This window comes from Mesoplodon mirus (assembly GCF_964341445.2).
Source record: "Mesoplodon mirus genome assembly, chromosome: 15".
In the NCBI taxonomy this organism is placed as follows: Eukaryota; Metazoa; Chordata; class Mammalia; order Artiodactyla; family Ziphiidae; genus Mesoplodon; species Mesoplodon mirus.
In genome coordinates, this window is record NC_138991.1 from 64,743,906 (window position 1) to 64,761,948 (window position 18,043).

Below are 18,043 nucleotides of genomic sequence, written 5' to 3' on the forward strand. Positions count from 1 at the left end.
GAATTATTTTTATCAGTAGGGAAATTAATTAAAACTTTGAATCTTTATTTTGTCTGCATCTTTGCGCACAACCTGCTGGCACAGAAGGAACAGGAAGGTGTCCTCTGGCTGAGACCTGTCGCCCTGCCCCAGATCACAAGGTGTTCCCACGCAGTCCAGGGTCGCCTCGTAGCAGCTCTGCTGTCTTGTCTGTGGGTGTCCTGGGACCCAAGTGTTCAGAGCTGGAAGTTTCTGCCAAAACACCAGGTGGCAGGAGGTCAGGACCTGATCTGCAGGGCGGCAGGTCCCAAGGTGGGCTCAGCCCCAACCCCCAGGCACAACTGACCTGCAGGCTTCACGTAGGGGAGGCCGTGCTGGGTCAGTATGCTTTTAAGTCTTTTGATCTCCTTTGACAGGGCTTTATGTGCCTAGAACAAGAGGTGAAATGGAGCACTCAGGCCCTTGGTGGGAGGCTGGTCCCGGGCCTGGGAGCACTGTCGGTACCTTGTTACAGCTCTCCAGCGTCTGAAACACCAGGCCCTTGGCACCTCCTTCCTGCTGCACTGATTCACTTTGTTCTGGGGTCTTTAAATAACCAGCATCCTCAAAAATCGCCCTGAGCAACTTCTCGTAGCCCTGCAGGTGGGGGACGAGGAGGGAGCACTGCTGCAGCTGCACTGCTCCCCGCCCAGGCGGCGCCCGCCCTGTCGCTCACCTGGGATGTGATCAGCTCATCCGCCAGGTCCTGTTCCACCCGGTCCCACCTCTGCTGCAGGGCCATGGGCAGGGCCGGGTACACTGAGAATCCAACAGAAACCAGACTGAGCAGGGCCCCTCTGCCCCCCACGCCCCCCAGTGCCCCCTGCCGGCCCCAGCGCCCACCTAACAAGGAGTGGGGGTGGCAGACGAGAGGCGTCTCGAACGTCAGTGCGTAGACACAGGTGCTTGGCTCAGACACGTGGGCCAACCGGTTGGTTTTGCCACAGGTGAGCTCCACCTGGTGGGAAACCTTGGTGAGCGGGTGGGGGGAGCGGGCCCCAATCCCACCCTCCCACCCAGCCCACCTTGCTCTGCCGGCTCCGGGAGTGGCAGGAGTCACCGTCCCTCATCCACATGCCCCTGAAGGTGTTGTTGGCGATCTCCCACTCGTGCCAGATGCTGGGGAGGAGCAGAGTGGGTGAGGCTGGGTGGGGGGGAACGATGGACAGGTGGAGCCGCAGCCGCCCCCAGCGCCGCTCACCCGAGGATCCCACTGTAGGCATTCCAGCGGAAGGTCTGCTCGTGCTGCGTCACGTTGTGGAACGGGCAGAGCTCGTACTTGTACCTGGGGGCACAGCGCTGTCAGCGGGGGTCCCAGGCCCTGGCCACGCCTGCCCCTGCCCTCACTCACGTGGACTCCACCAGGCTGAAGCACTTGCCAGAAAGTCTGGAGAGATGCACGGGCCCTGGAAGGGGAGAGCACGGCCCGCTGAGCGTGGTGCAAAGAGCAGGCGTGCAGAAACCCACAGAACCAGGGCCGTTTAGGAAAAGATCCAGTAGTTTAAACTTGAAAACTGGAGCAAAACAGTTGGAGCAACAGCAGCAAAGTACCAGACTAGGAAGCCCCAAGCTCACGTCCCTGTGAAAGCATCAAGTGAACCACCAGAAACCAGCTGAGCTAACCCAGTTCTGGAAATCAGGTCTACAGCAATCAAGTGAGCACCACACAGCAAAGCCATCACCCCAGCGTGGTCGTGAGGAGCAGGCTGACCTCATCTGCAACATCCCAGCCTAGCTGGGGGCTGCCGGGAGTACTGGTCTCTGTTTTGCCCAACTCAGATCACCAGGCAGGAAAGGGAGCTGCTCATGAAGGCTGCAGGGGGGCAAGGGGTTATGCTTGGACACACACAACAGGCCATCCAGGACCTGAGGAGCACCCAGCCTGGTGATGAAGGCCGCCCCAGCACGGGGCCAGGCTGCAAAGGAACTGCAGCCTCTTCAAAGGAAAACCCAACAGAACCACCTGGGAAAAGCCCAGGCACTGGACTGATAGAAGACTTCAGTTAAACAAATGTCTGAAATATGCTTAAGGACCTGGAGGGAAACACAAAGAACTAAAGTCTATCAGGCAAATGACATGTAGGCAGAGAGACGAACAGTGTCGAAAGGAACCAAAAAAATCTGGAGCTGAAAAATACAACTGAAATAAATCCACAAAAGGGGTTAACAGATTTTGAGCAGAGAAAACCAGTGAAGAGATGGCAGGACACACAGTGGGAGTCCCTGAAGGAAGAGAGGGGCAGAGAGTATCTGAGGAAATGACTCTCCCAACTTGACAAAACACATGAATCTACACATCCAAGCAGCTCACTGAACTCCAAGTACAATAAACTCAGAAAGACCCACACCAAGACACAGAAGAAAACTGTCAAAAACCAAGTCCAAAGCAGCAAGAAGTGACTCATCACATCAAGGGATCCTTAATAAGATTATCTGCCCATTTCTCTGCCACACTTCAGAGGCCAGAAAGCTGTGGGATGGAAGAAAAAACTGTCGACTGAGGAGTCTACAGCCAGGAAACTATCCTCCAAAAATGAGGGCAAAATCAAGACACTCCCAGATAAACAAAAGCTGAGGGATTTCGTTACCACGAGGCCTGCCCTGGAGAGAGTCCTTCCAGTAAAGGCAAATACACTGGCAAACCCAAAGCAGTATGTGATTCTGATCTGCAAATCTACAGGGTTTAAAAAGATGCATAAAAATAATCACAAATCTACATTTAAAGAGGTAATTACTGAAATCAATAACAAAGTTGGGGGAGGGACAGAGCTGTACAGAAGTCTTTGAATTTAAACCAATTTCAATCATGTACAAATTAGACTTAACAGCTTTATGATCGTATGTAATCCCCTGGCAACTGTAGAGGAAACAGCTACACAGACTAATACACAAAAGTTAAAAGGACGTCAAAACATGTCACTTAGAAGTAAGTCAACAAAAAGGAATGGAGGGAATGAGAGACAAAAAAACTGTAAGACAAATTTTGCTGTTTTGTTTCCTCTAAATCCTTCCTTGTCAATGACTACTTTAAATGTAAACAGATTAAACTCTCCCATTCAAAAGGCACAGATTGGCCAAATGGGTAAAAAAAATGTGATCCAACTATATATACTGTTTGTAAGAGACACATTTAAGATCAAAGACACAAGCAGGCTGAAAGTGAAAGGATGGAAAAAGATATGCAAATAATGAGAGAGCAGGGATGGCCACACTAATATCAGACAAAATAGACTATCAGGGACTTCCCTGCTGGTCCAGTGGTTAGGAATCCGCCTTCCAATGCAGGGGATGCGGGTTCGATCCCTGGTCAGGGAACTAAGATCCCACATGCCTCAGGGCAACTAAGCCTGCGTGCCACAACTACTGAGCCTGCGTGCCACAACTAGAGAGAGGCCTGCGCTGCAACGAAGAGCCCACTCGCTGCAAAAGATCCCACATGCTGAAATGAAGATCCCTGCCACAACTGTGACCTGACCCGATGCAGTCAGAAAAAAAAAAAAAAAAAAAAAAAAGTATCAGTCAAACACTGTTAAAGGAGATAAAGGAAGACATTATTCATTGATAGAAAGGTCCATTCACCAAGATTATAACAATTACAAACATATGGGCACCAAACACCAGAGCTTGAAAACAAAGCAAGCATTGACAACTGAAGGGAGAAAAACAGGCAGTTCTACAATCCTTGGACATTCAACACCCCGCTTCTAAGGACACAGAGGACCTGAACAACACTAAAACCACCAGACCTAATCGACATATACAGAATATCCCACCCAACAACATCAGAAATTACATTTTTTAAGTGTACGTGGAACATTCTCCAGGACACACCATATGTTAGGCCACTTAATAAACTTAAAAAGACTGAAATCATAGTTTCTTTTCTGAACACAATGGAAATCAGAAATCAATAGCAAAAGCAATGTGGGAAATCCACAAACATATGGAAATTAACACAATCTTAAAGAACCAATGGCTCAAAGAATTCACAAAGGAAACTTGTTTTTGTTTCAAAATATTTTCTAAATACAAGGTACCAAAAATTATCAGATACAGTGAAAGCAATGCTAAGAGGGAAATTAACAGCTGTAAACATATTACAAACAAGATCGCAAATCAATAACCTAACTTTTACACTTTAAGAAACTAGAGAAAGAAAGCTAGCAAGCTGGACTTCCCTGGCGGTCCAGTGGTTAAGACTCCACACTTCCAATGCAGGGGGTGTGGGTTCAATCCCTGGTTGGGGAACTAAGATCCCACATGCTGCATGGCACAGCAAAAAAAATAACAACAACAACAACAAAAAACTAGCAAGCAAAAGGAAGAAAATAAAGATTAGAGCAGAGAGAAATAAAACAAAGAAACATCAGTAAAACCAGAAGTTGGTTCTTTGAAAAGATCAACAAAATCGACAAACCTTTAAACTAGATTTACTGTAACAAAAAAGAAGATGGGCTTCCCTGGTGAGGCAGTGGTTAAAAATCCACCTCCCAATGCAAGAGACACGGGTTCAAGCCCTGGTCCGGGAAGATCCCACATGCTGCGGAGCACCTAAGCCCGTGCGCCACAACTACTGAGCCTGCGCTCTAGAGCCCATGAGCCACAACTACTGAAGCAAGCCTGTGCGCCTAGAGCCCATACTCTGCGACAAGAGAAGCCACTGCAATGAGAAGCCCACAACGAAGAGTAGCCCCACTTGCCACAACTAGAGAAAGCCCGTGTGCAGCAACAAAGACCCAACACGGCCCAAAAGATTCAAATTACTAAAATCATAAACAAAAGGAGGGACATTGCTACCAATTTTACAAAAATAAAAAGGATTACAAGAAAATACTATGAAAACTGAAGAAGGGGGAACACCTCCTGACTCAATTCTATGAGGCCAGCATTCCCCTGATATCAAAGCCAAAAAGATACCTGACAAGAAAGGAAAACTACAGATGTCAACATCCCTTGTGAATGTCAGTACAAAAATCCTGAACAAAATACTGGCAAACTGAAATCAGCAGCACATTAAAAGGATTCTACAGTGTGAAAAAGTGGGGTTTGTTCCTGGAATGTAAGCATGGTTCAAAATTTAAAAAAAACAACAATTTTTTAAAATGTAATACACCCCATTAACAGAATAAAGCGGGGGGGAAATTATCATCTAAATTGTTGCAGAAAAAAGCACCTATCAAAATTCAACACTCTTTCATGATGAAAACACTCAACAAAGGAGGATTAGGAGGAAACTTCCTCAACGCAATAAAGGCCATATATGCAAAACCCACAGCGAATATCTTACTGAACGGTGAAAGACTGAAAAAGCTTTCCTCCCAAAAGTGGGAAGAACACAAGGAAGCTCTCAGCACTATTCACTATTTGACATTGTACTGGAGGTTCTAGCCAGAGCAATTAGGCAAAAAAAAAGGAAAGGCATCCTAATCAGGAAGGAAGAAATAAAATTACAATGCAGTGTTTGCAGATGACATGATCATATATATAGAAAACCCTGAGTCCACAGAAATATATTAGAGCTACTAAATTCAGCAAAGTTGTAGGATACAGAAGTGACACTAAAAACCAGTTGTGTTTCTATACAACAACCCAACAGACAGCCCAAAAAGGAAATTCAATGAAACAATTCCAGGGATTTCCCTGGTGGTCCAGTGGTTAAGACTCTGCGCTCCCAAGGCAGGGGGCCCGGGTTCGATCCCTGGTCAGGGAACTAGATCCCACATGCCACAATGAAGATCCCACACGCAGCAACAAAGATGGATTCCCAAAGGACCCCAAATAGTCAAAACTATATTGAAATAGATAAGTTGAAGGACTCACAATTAGTGATTTCAAAGCTTACTTCAAGGGGAATTCCCTGGTGGTCTAGTGGTTAGGATTTGGTGCTCCCTCTGCCAGGGGTCCAGGTTTGATCCCTGGTTGAGGAACTAAGATCCCACAAGATGCGCAACACAATCAAAAAAAAAAAAAAAAAAACCCTAAAAACCCCACAAAGCTTACTTCAAAGCTACAGTAATTAAACCAGTGCAATATCAGTATAAAGACAGACATGTAGACCAATGAAACAGAACAGAGAGCCCAGAAACAAACCCTTGAATATATGCTCAAAGGATCTGTCAGGGTGCTGAGACCATTCAGTGGGGGAAAGGACAGACTTTTCAACAAATGGAGTCGGGAAGCTGGATGTTCATATGCACAGCAATGAAAGTGGACCCTTACCTCACACCATGTACAGAAATTAACTTAAAATGGATCAGAGGCTGAAACTACAAAACCTAAGGGGAAATCTTTGACATTGGCCTTGTGCTTTGGAAATGATTTCTTGGATACGACATCAAAGGCAAAGGCACCAAAAGGAAAACTAGATAAATGGGGCTTCAGAATTTAAAAGTTTGCAAGAAAGTGTTGAAAGACAACCTACAGAAAGTGAGAAAGTATTTGCAAATCACATTTCTAACACGGGTAATATCCAGAACATATAAAGAACTCCTATTAACGACAGCAACGCCCCAAACAACCCAATTAAAAAAATGGACCAAGGATTACTAGACATTTTCCTGAAAAAGTGAAAAATAAGTAAATACAAATAAAATCCACAATGAGATATCACCTCACATCCATTAGGATGGCTACTATCCAACAACAAGAACAACAACAGAAAAGAATAAATGTTGGTTAGGAGGTGGAGAAACTGAAACCTTTGTGCACTGCTGGCGGGAATGTAAAACGGTTCAGTGCTGTTGAAAACAGTTCGGTGGTTCCTCATAAAGCTTAAGCATAGATTTATATGATACAGCAAATCGACTCTTGGGTATGTGAACTGAGAGCAGGAACTCAGATGCTGCACACCCATGTTCAGATCAGCATTATTCACAGTAACCAAAAAGTAAAAACAACCCAAGTGTACACTGACAGATGAATAAGCAGAATGTAGTATATATGTGCAATGGAATATTATTCAGCCTTAAAAAGGAAGGAAATCCTGCCATATAAATGAACCTTCAAGATATTGTGCTAAATGAAACACGCCAGTCACAAAAGGACAAGAATTATATGATTCCACTTACATGAGGTACTTAGTTCATTTGAGCTGCTATAACAAAATACCACTGGGTAATTTTACAACTACAGAAATTTATTTTTCACAGTTCTGCGGGGGTTTGAAGCCCAAGATCAGGGCACCAGCACAGTCGAGTTCTAGTTCACAGAGGGTGCCTTCTCACTGTGTCTTCACATGGTAGAAGGGACTAGGGATCTCTGGAGCCTCTTTATATTATAAGGGCATCAGTCCCATTCTTGAGGGCTCCACCCTCATGACTTAAGCATCTTCCAAAGACCTCAACTCCTAACACCATCATCTTTTTCAGTTACGATTTCAACCTGTGTACACACAGTGACCACAGCAGGGATCTAGAGTCATTAAATTCATAGAGACAGAAAGTAGAATGTCAGGGGCCAGAGGCTGGGAGGGGTGAGGAGTTGTTTAATGGGGACAGAGGTTCAGTTTGGGAAGGTGAAAAAGTTCTGAGGATGATAGAGGTGATGTTTGCCCAACAATATGGATGTGCTTAATGCCTCTTAACTGAACATCTAATAAGGGTTAAAATGGTAAATTTTATGTATATTTTACCACAGTAAAAAGAGGGCAATTCATATTTTCTTATACTAGCAAAAAGAAACACCAGAAGACTAAACATAAAATAACAACAAACAGAATCAAGGCAGTATGGGACTTCCCTGGTGGTACAGTAGTTAAGAATCCACCTGCCAATGCAGGGGCCGCAGGTTCGATCCCTGGTCTGGGAAGATCCCACATGCCTCGGAGCAACTAAGCCCATGCACCACAACTACTGAGCCTCCATGCCTAGAGCCCGTGCTCCGTAACAAGGGAAGCCACTACCATGAGAAGCCCGCGCACCGCAACAAAGAGTAGCCCCCGCTCGCTGCCACTAGAGAAAGCCCACGTGCAGCAATGAAGACCCAATGCAGCCAGATAAATACATACATACATACATACAAAGAATCAAGGCAGTACGGCACTGGCATAAAAACAGGGGATCCAGAAATAAAGCCACACATATACAGTCCATTAATTTACAACAAAGGAGCCAAGGATATACAATGAGGAAAGGATAGTCTCTTCAATAAACGGTGGTTAAACTGGACCACTATCTTTCACCATACACAAAAATTTAAGTTGAATGTAAGACCAGAAACTATGAAACTCCTAGAAGAAAACAGGTGGTAAGCTCTTTGACATCGGTCTCAGTGATGATTTTCAAAATCTGACTCCACAAACAAAAGCAAAAATAAACAAATGGGACAATATCTAACTACAAAGGTCTGCACAGCCAAGGAAACCATCAACAAAATGAAAGGCAGCCTACTGAATGGGATAAAACATCTAGCAAATCATATACATAAGGGGCTAATATCCAAAATGTATAAAGAACTCACACAATTCAATAGCAAAAAAACAAACAATCCAATTAAAAAATGGGCAGAGGGTCTAAATAGACATTTTTCCAAAGAAGACAAAGAGATGGCCAACAGGCACATGAAAAGATGCTCAACATCATTAACCATCAGGGAAATGCAAATCAAAACCACAATGAGGGGGCTTCCCTGGTGGCGCAGTGGTTGAGAGTCCGCCTGCCGATGCAGGGGACACGGGTTCGTGCCCCGATCCCGGAAGATCCCACATGCCGCGGAGCGGCTGGGCCCGCGAGCCATGGCCGCGGAGCCTGTGTGTCCGGAGCCTGTGCTCCGCAACGGGAGAGGCCACAGCAGTGAGAGGCCCGCGTACAGCAAAAAAAAAAAAAAAAAAAAACCACAATGAGATATCACCTCACACCTGTCGGAACAGCCACTATAAAGAAGACAAATAACAAGTGTCGGCGAGGATGTGGAGAAAAGGAAAACTTGCACACTGTTGGTAGGAATGGAAATTGGTGCGGCCACTATGGAAAACAGGATGGAGGTTCCCACCAAAATTAAATATAGAACTACCATATAATCCAGCAATTCCACTTCTGGGTATTTATCCAAAGAAAACAAAATCACTAACTCGGAAAGATACCTCCACCCCGCTGTTCACAGCAGCATTATTTACAATAGTAAAGATATGGAAACTACCTAAGTGTCCATTGATGGATAAAGAAGGGGTACACATATACAACAGAGTATTATTCAGCCATAAAACAAGAAATTGCCATCTGCAACACGGATGGACCTTTAGGGCATTATCCTAAGTGAAATATGTCAGAGAAAGACAAATACATTATGATCTCACTTATGTGGAAAACAAAACACCAAGCTTATAGATACAAAGAACAGATCAGTGTTTGCCAGAAGCAGGGGATTGGGGGAGACACAAAGTGAGTGAAAATGGTCAAAAGATATAAACTTCCAGTAATAAATAAGTCCTGAGGATATAATGTACAGCACAGTGACTACAGTTAATATTGAATTGCATATCTGAAAGTTGCTAAGAAAGGAAATCTTTTTTTTAAATTGAAGTATAGTTGATTTACAATGTTGTGCTAAATTTCTGCTGTACAGAAAAGTGATTCAGTTATACATATATATACATTCTTTTCCATTATGCTTTATCATAGGATATTGAATATAGTTCTCTGTGCTACACAGTAGGACCTTGTTGTTTATCCATTCTGTATATAAAAGCTTACATCTGCTAACCCCAAACTCCCACTCCATTTCTCCCCCAACACCCCCCCCTTAGCAACCACAACTCTGTTCTCTATGTCTGAGTCTGTTTCTGTTGTGTAGATATATTCATTTGTGTCATATTTAGATTCCACATATAAGTGATATCATATGGTATTTGTCTTTCTCTTTCTGGCTTAACTTCACTTAGTATGACAATCTCTAGTTGCATCCACGTTGCTACAAATGGCATTATTTCGTTCTTTTTTTTATAGCTGAGTAGTATTACATTGTATATATGTACCACATCTTAAGAAAGTAAATCTTAAACGTCCTATCCAAAGAAGATATACAGATGGACAAGAAGCACATGAAAAGCTGCTCAACATCACTAATTATTAGAGAAATGCAAATCAAAACTACAATGAGGTATCACCTCCCACCGGTTAGAATGGGCATCATCAGAAAATCTACAAGTGCTGGAGAGGGTGTGGAGAAAAGGGAACCCTCTTGCACCGTTGGTGGGAATGTAAACTCATACAGCCACTATGGAGAACAGTATGGAGGTTCCTTAAAAAACTAAAAATAGAATTACCATATGACCCAGCAATCTTAACTACTGGGCATATACCCAGAGAAAACCATAATTCAAAAAGACACATGCACCCCAGTGTTCACTGCAGCACTGTTTACAATAGCCAGTTCATGGAAGCAACCTAAATGTTCCATCGACAGACGAATGGATAAAGAAGATGTGGTACATACATACAATGGAACATTACTCAGCCACAAAAAGGAACGAAATTGGGTCATTTGTAGAGACGTGGATGGACCTAGAGACGGTCATAGGGTGAAATAAGTCAAAAAAACCAAATATCGTATATTAACGCATATATGTGGAATCTAGAAAAATGGTTACAGATGAACTGGTTTGCAAGGCAAAAATAGAGACACACGGCTTCCCTGGTGGTGCAGTGGATAGGAATCTGCCTGCCAATGCAGGGGACACAGGTTCGATCCCTGGTCTGGGAGGATCCCACATGCCATGGAGCAACTAGGCCCGTGCACCATGACTGCTGAGCCTGCGTTCTGGAGCCCGTGAGCCACAGCTACTGAAGCCTGCGTGTCTAGAGCTCTGCAACGGGAGAGGCCACCGCAATGAGGGGCCCATGCAACGCAACGCAATGAGGAGTGGCCCCTGCTCGCCGCAGCTGGAGAGGGCCCATGCACAGCAATGAAGACCCAACACAGCCGAAAATAAATAAAATTTTTTAAAAAAGAGACACAGATGTACAGAACATATGGACACCAAGGGGGGAAAGTGGGGGTGGGATGAAGTGGGAGATTGGGATTGACATGTATACACTAATATGTATAAAATAGATAAGTAATAAAAACCTGCTGTATAAAAAAAAACTTTTTTAAAAATCTTAAACATCTTCATCACAAGAAGAAAAAAAGTTTTTGGTAACTATGTGTGGTGTCAGAGAATAACTAGACTTATTCCCATCATTTTGCAAAATACACAAATAGTGGATCATTATGTTGTATACCTGAAACTAATATGTCAGTTATACCTTAAAACAAACAAACAAACAGCAAATGGCCCTGGACAGGGAGCACAAGGCAGGAAGGAGAGCTCGGGGCGTATTTGTCCTAAGGTTTACATGTGAACCACGTAGGCATGCTAATGTGCTCAAAGGTAAAATGAAAGGATGACATTAAAGCCCCTACAGCTGAAATCAAAGCAAATGAACCGAACTATACACAGTAACGTCACTTCACCGGAAGAAGAATCACTCTCAGTGACTTAAGAACAAGTACTGTTAATGAGTTAATAGCAGTAATGCCATATTAGTTTTCAGGCCATTATATATGTGCTGTAGAATAGAGCAAATGACCATGTGACGATACCAGGTATCAGAAGCCACAGCCACTAACATGGGACCAAGTCTCCTACAGATCCCACTGTAGAGAACGTCTGAAGGCCTGAGGCTGTGGAGGGGACTGAGGGGCGGCGGTGGGGGCGGGCAGCTTGGAAGAAGAGGGCACTGATTCCTGTGGGTTCCCGCCTGGGGCAGGCAATGGCATAACCCGCCCCAGTCTCTGGCCATAGGATCTGGGACAGAGGGAGCCGACCCAGCAGCTGGAAAGCGTGGGGTGGTATCAAAAAGGACGGCGGGGGTGGAGGGAGGGAAGCCTGCCCAGCTCTCCGGCTGAGCCCTGCATGCATGAACCACGGGCAGGGAGGTTGGTCCTGGGTGAGCTCCACCCAGCCAGCTGCCTCAGCCCACCACATTTTCCCAAGGGGAGAGCCGGGGCAAGGGTGTATCCAAAAGTATCAGACATACAACAAAGCAGGCAAATGCGACCCACCCCCAAGAGAACAAACATAGAAGACTGACCCCAACAAACACAGATGATGTTGGAAGTAGAAGAGGATTTTAAAGCAGCTATTGCAACTATGTTCCAGGGTGTAAAGTAAAACGCGGTAATAAAGAGATAGTGAATCTCAGCAGATAAGTAGAAATTAGAAAAAGAACAGAAACTCTAGAAATTTAAAAAGTCAGAAATAATTAGCAATTTAAATCCAGCAATATATAAAACATATGTATTCACTGTGCCCAAGTGGAGCTTACTCCAAGAACACAGTGTTGGCTCAACATTCAAAAACCAATGCTACCCACTATGTAAACAGCCTAAATGAGAAAACCCATCATCCTCTTGATAGGTTTTTAAAAAAGCATTTGATAGAACCCAACACCCATTCATGGTAAAACCTCAGCAACCAGGAACAGCAGGGAAGGTCCTCCACCTGAGAAGGGGCTACAAATGCCCCTCTGCAGACCCTGAACTGAAGGTGGGAGACCGAGGCCAGGTTGGGGGGACGCCTCTCCCCACTGCTCTCCCGAAATTGGAGGCCCAGCCAGGGTGAAGGCACACAACTGTACTCCAGCTAATAGATGAAGAAACGTTAAACACCACGGGAATGCAATGAACAAAATCTAGAATGTGGGAAACAAGTGACCCAGTTTCCTCAAGGCAAGGAAATGGAGGGCATCTACAGATTCAAGGAAACTGAAGCACACGTGGTTGTGTGTCAAGCACACACAACACACAGAGCTTCCATACTGACTCAGACAAACCAACCACCTATTAAAAATTATGATACTGGGGCTTCCCAGGTGGCACAGTGGTTGAGGATCCACCTGCCAATGCAGGGGACACGGGTTCGATCCCTGGCCCAGGAAGATCCCACATGCCACGGAGCAACTAAGCTCGTGTGCCACAACTACTGAGCCTGTGCTCTAGAGCCCATGAGCCACAAATACTGAGCCTGCATGCTGCAACTACTGAAGCCCGCACGCCTAGAGCCCATGCTCCACAACGAGAGAAGCCACTGCAATGAGAAGCCCGCACACCGCAACGAAGAGTAGCCCCTGCTCGCCGCAACTAGAGAAAGCCTGCGCGCAGCAACGAAGACCCAACACAGCCAAAAATAAATAAATAAATAAATAAATTTATATTAAAAAATTATGACAGTATTAGCAACATACGGAAACACAGAGGGGATTTTTGCTGCTTGATACTGTGGCTATGCCGTTGAAGAGACACATACCAAAATATTTACAAATGAAATAAGTTGTGGGAAATTTGTTTCAAAGTAACTGCGGTGGCAGGGTGAGGGTCGGGGCTGGGTGAGGGTGCCTGGTGCCTCACATACCCTTTCTCCACTTTTGCATGCGCTTGAAATTGTAACACTATTTTTTTTAAAGTTAAGGAAAAAACAAAAGTAAAAATATGTACGGCAAGCACTAAAACTGAACACAAACAGAAACGATATGGATCCAACTGCAAGTCAGATTGATGACAGAGAAAACAATGACCTGGTGAAGGTTGTACCACAGCGCCCTGCTGTCCATCTCTGGCTGGATACACTGCAAGAAATAAACTAAATAAACTGCAAGAAAACCTCACTCACTCGTTTCATGGTTAGTAGTAATATTGCTATTTTAAATCTGAAACTATTTTATGTAAATTATAGGAAAAAACCAGTAAATATATTTATGTGACTAAAGAACCCAGCTTTTTAGTGTTAAGGGAAAAGACAGGAGTAGAAAATAAAGGGGAGGGCTTCCCTGGTGGCGCAGTTGTTAAGAATCCACCTGCCAATGCAGGGGACACGGGTTCAAGCCCTGTTCCGGGAAGATCCCACATGCCGCCGAGCAACTAAGCCCGTGAGCTAAAACTGTTGAGCCCGCGTGCCACAACTATTGAAGCTCACGTGCCTAGAGCCCATGCTCCGCAATAAGAGAAGCCACCGCAATGAGAAGCCTGCGCACCACAACAAAGAGTAGCTCTCCACAACTAGAGAAAGCCCATGCACAGCAATGAAGACCCAATGCAGCCAAAATAAATAAATTATTTTAAAAAGTAAAAAAAAGAAAAGGGGAAAATAAAAACCCTGTAATACTGCATTTCAATTTGAAACTTAAAATCACATAGATTTCATCTATTCTTCCAGCACAAACACATCTATGTGTGTGTATGTGTGTGCATGCTTTCTACCTTGAAATAATCATAAACTTATAACCGTAGTACATCACCAAAACTAGGAAATTGACGTTGGCACAATACAACCAACTAGACTACAAACCGTACTCGGATTTCAGTTTTTGTATGTGTTCAGCAATAAGAAAAAGCTACTGATACATGCAACAACAGAGATGAATCCCAAAAACATGATGCTGAGGAAGACTCCAGACGTGGAAGTGTATGCTGACTTGCTCAGCTGAAATCCAAGCACGGATGACACTATTCTAAAGCAACAGAAGCCAGAGAGTGATGGGTGGGGGATTTAAAAGGGACACATAGGAATCTTCTGGGTGATGGAAATGTTCTCAGTCTTGTTTGTGGGTGGTGATTACATGCATGTGCTCAATTTACAAACTTTATCAAACTGAACATGTCAATTTTACCTCAATAAAAATAGGGTTTGAAGGACTTCCCTGGTGGCGCAGTGGTTAAGAATCCACCTGCCAATGCAGGGGACACAGGTTCAATCCCTGGTCCAGGAAGATCCCACATGTCACAGAGCAACTAAGCCTGTGCGCCATAACTACCGAGCCTGCACCTGCACTCTAGAGCCCACGAGCCACAACTACTGAAGCCTGTGCACCTAGAGCCCATGCTCCGCAACAAGAGAAGCCACCGCAGTGAGAAGCCCACACACTGCAACGAAGAGTAGCCCCTGCTCGCCGCAACTAGAGAAAGCCCACGCAGAGCAATGAAGACCCATTGCAGCCAAAAAGAAATAAAATTTAAAAAAATAAAAAAATAGGGTTTGAATCTGAGCCAGAAAGTGATGGGTGGGGGGATTTAAAAGGGACACGTAGGAATCTTCTGGGTGGTGGAAATGTTCTCAGTCTTGTTTGCGGGTGGTGATTACATTCATGTGCTCAATTTACAAACTTTATCAAACTGAACATGTCAACTATACCTCAGTAAAAACAGGGTTTAAATCTGAGCCAATAATGATGTTCAAAAAGGAGAGAGAAAGAAACGGGGGGAAAAGGAACACTCCTCTTTACCAGAGACCACCAGCCAACAATAAATGCAGAAGGCATGAGAGAAGCAGAGCTCTGCACTCCTCTATCCCATCAGACTGAACCAGGAGGCCACCAGGGGCAGCACGTCCACTCAGCACCAAAGGCGTGCTCACAGACGGCACACTGAGGGCAGAGAGAGAAACCTGCCTCCCACCGCTAGACCCTGGCAGCACTCAGCCGCAGTCGACTGCAGCCCTCTGACACGATGCCTACCTACAAAGTATTTGTGCCCAAACTGCTTACCCTGACTGTAATCAAGCTTCCAGGCCATTTACAGAATACACTGGGGAAAGCAGAACAAGTTAATGACCTCACAAACCAGACAGATCTGGTCAAACATCCTGTAAGACAACTGGCCCGGCACATAACCCCTTGACCGATTCCCGTGTGGGGTGGGTCCTGGGACAGCTGTAGAAGGCATTCCTGAGACAACAGGGAAATGTGGATGTGAATTGATTATATTATAGAATTTCTGCTAACTTGGGGAGTGGGAGATCCATACTGTGAATATTTAGGAATAAAACGTCATGATGTCTGTAGCTGACTTTCAAATGGTTCAGCAAAATGAAAGTTCACTTTTTTCAAAGTGAAAACGAGAAGAAGATAAAGCAAGCATGGCAAAATGTCAACTCTTGTACTGAGGCGGAGAGTATGCTGCTGTTCACAGCCACATTCCTCCATTTTTCTATTCAGTATTTTCACAGTAAAAAGCTGGAATCGTTTAGCGTGAAAGCTCACAGCTGTACCCTCTATCTCTGATCTCACCGTACCCCTGCGGCCAATGCCTCTGGCCCTGGCATCCTTGCTCAAGGCCTTTATTTGGCCACTCCTTTTGCTAGATCCCTCTTCCCCAGATATTCACATCCCTTACTCCTGTTCCCCTTCAACTTCTGAACAAAATTTCACTTCTCAGTCTTTTCCTGAACCCATTTAAAACAGCAATCCCCAAAACAACCCCCCCAAACACTCACTCTTCTCTGCTTTCCATACCTACAGAGTGTTTTTCACCATCAAGCATTCTACATTTTATCTACTTTTTTGTTTATGGCCTACCTACCCCATTAGAGTGTCAACTCCACGAGGACACTGTATGTTTTGTTCATTTCTACATCCCCAGCACAGACACACCCTGACATGTGGTAGTATTCAAGAAAAAAAGATCTTGGGACTTCCCTTGTGGTGCAGTGGTTAAGAATCTGCCTGCCAATGCAAGGGACACGGGTTCGAGCCCTTGTCCGGGAAGACCCCACATGCCGCGGAGCAACTAAGCCTGTGTGCCACAACTACTGAGCCCGCGTGCCACAACTACTGAAGCCTGCGCTCCTAGATCCTGTGCTCCGCAACAAGAGAAGCCACTGCAATGAGAAGTATGCACACCGCAACTAACAGTAGACCCCAATCTCCACAACTAGAGAAAGTCCGCACACAGCAACGAAGACCCAACGCCAAAAAAATTCTTGGATTTTTGTTTGTTATATTTAATACTCATTAAACAATCCAGCAGTTCCACTTCTTAGATCCTGTCTCAGGAAACCACTCACAGAAGGGTAGAAGGAGACAGTCCCTGGAGGGATGTTCTCCTCAGCAATGTTTCTAGTGACCAAAAACCATAAACAACACTTTGCTGGACAACAAAAGAATGCAGAGCCATCCTATGGAATACCAAACACCAAGTGAAAAGAGTGAAGACCCACATCCACCGTGAAGAAACACCGTGAGCGGCAACAGCAAATGAGCACACCTGTATAGTACTCCTGCTCAAAAAAAGGCAAACACGCGGAGCAGCTGGGCCCGTGAGCCACGGCCGCTGAGCCTGCGCGTCCGGAGCCTGTGCTCCGCAACGGGAGAGGCCACAGCAATGAGAGGCCCGCGTACCACAAAAAAAAAAAAAAAAAAAAAAGGCAAACATCACAAAAAAAATTGACACAAACACACACACAAAACTACACGTTTTTTTCTTGTAAAAGCATAAAAAACATTTGGAAAGACAAACACCGAACTGTAACAAAAATCACCTCTAGCGAATAAAATTAAGGACTATATCCGGGAAAACTACTCAGCTTGGTACAATCACAGTCTGGAATGTTAGCGCGCACTTAAAAATAATTTTATAACTACTGACAAACGACAACATGATCCTCCAGGCCCTAACTTTCAGGGCCCCTCATCCGAGGCCTCCCTCCCTCCCTGGCCCCCCTGGAGCAGGCTCCCGAGAGCTGACGCGGCCCACCGGTCGGGAAGCCAGGCCAGCTCCCTGCTCCCTCCCAGGCCCCCAGCACGCCCGCGGCCAGGGCCCCGAACTCACCAGACACGGGAGAAGGATCCCTCCTGGGCTGGAGGCGACTGGTCTGGGGTAGGAACGGGTTGTTGAGCCTGAGAGAAGCGGCACAGTCAGGGGGAACCGGGCCCAGACCGCCGCGGGAACCCCCCGCCGCCGCTCCCCGCGAGGCCGCTCACCCGAACGTGTTGGGCTCCTCCACCACCTTCATCTTGGCGGCACCTGCGAGCGCGGGCCCTACGGGGAACAGGCAGTGAGGAGGCGGGCGTGTGGCGGGGGCGCGGGGACGGGGAGAAGAGGGCTCCGGGACGCAGAGGCCTGGGCATGGGTGGAGGGGCGCGGGCGTCAGCAGCCCGGACACTAACCATGCGCTGCGAGCCCGAGCAGCAGCAGCACGAAACGCGCCAACCTTGCCACCATCTCGCGCCGCCGCCGCCGCCGCCGCCGCCGCCGCGCGTGGTCACGTGAGCGC

General features: G+C 45.8%; 1 protein-coding gene across 2 annotated transcripts; it reads right to left on the bottom strand.

Moving 5' to 3' along the window:
• Window positions 1-24: 24 nt before the first annotated feature.
• On the bottom strand, window positions 25-18,030 carry GNPTG (N-acetylglucosamine-1-phosphate transferase subunit gamma). Of its 2 annotated transcripts, none has more exons than XM_082644281.1 (11): window positions 17,937-18,030; window positions 17,751-17,808; window positions 17,599-17,666; window positions 1,370-1,424; window positions 1,220-1,303; window positions 1,044-1,137; window positions 862-976; window positions 695-777; window positions 484-615; window positions 326-407; window positions 25-231 (listed from the first exon to the last, which is right to left on the bottom strand). In XM_082644281.1, the coding sequence occupies exons 1-11, from the start codon at window positions 17,989-17,991 to the stop codon at window positions 134-136; spliced, it is 924 nt and encodes a 307-aa protein (XP_082500407.1). In that variant the 5' UTR covers window positions 17,992-18,030; the 3' UTR covers window positions 25-133. The 2 variants fall into 2 exon arrangements, with proteins under 2 accessions (XP_082500407.1, XP_082500406.1); XM_082644280.1 differs by having other exon boundaries at window positions 862-988.
• Between the last annotated feature and the right edge of the window lie 13 nt (window positions 18,031-18,043).

Excerpts from the sequence above, each read along its gene's own strand:
- GNPTG (XM_082644280.1), bottom strand. The coding sequence starts at position 17,991 with ATGGTGGCAAGGTTGGCGCGTTTCGTGCTGCTGCTGCTCGGGCTCGCA. Across the intron at positions 616-694 it reads ATGAGCTGATCACATCCCAG|GGCTACGAGAAGTTGCTCAG; the intron begins GTGAGCGACAGG and ends CCCCACCTGCAG. Across the intron at positions 232-325 it reads CCCCTACGTGAAGCCTGCAG|AAACTTCCAGCTCTGAACAC; the intron begins GTCAGTTGTGCC and ends GTGTTTTGGCAG.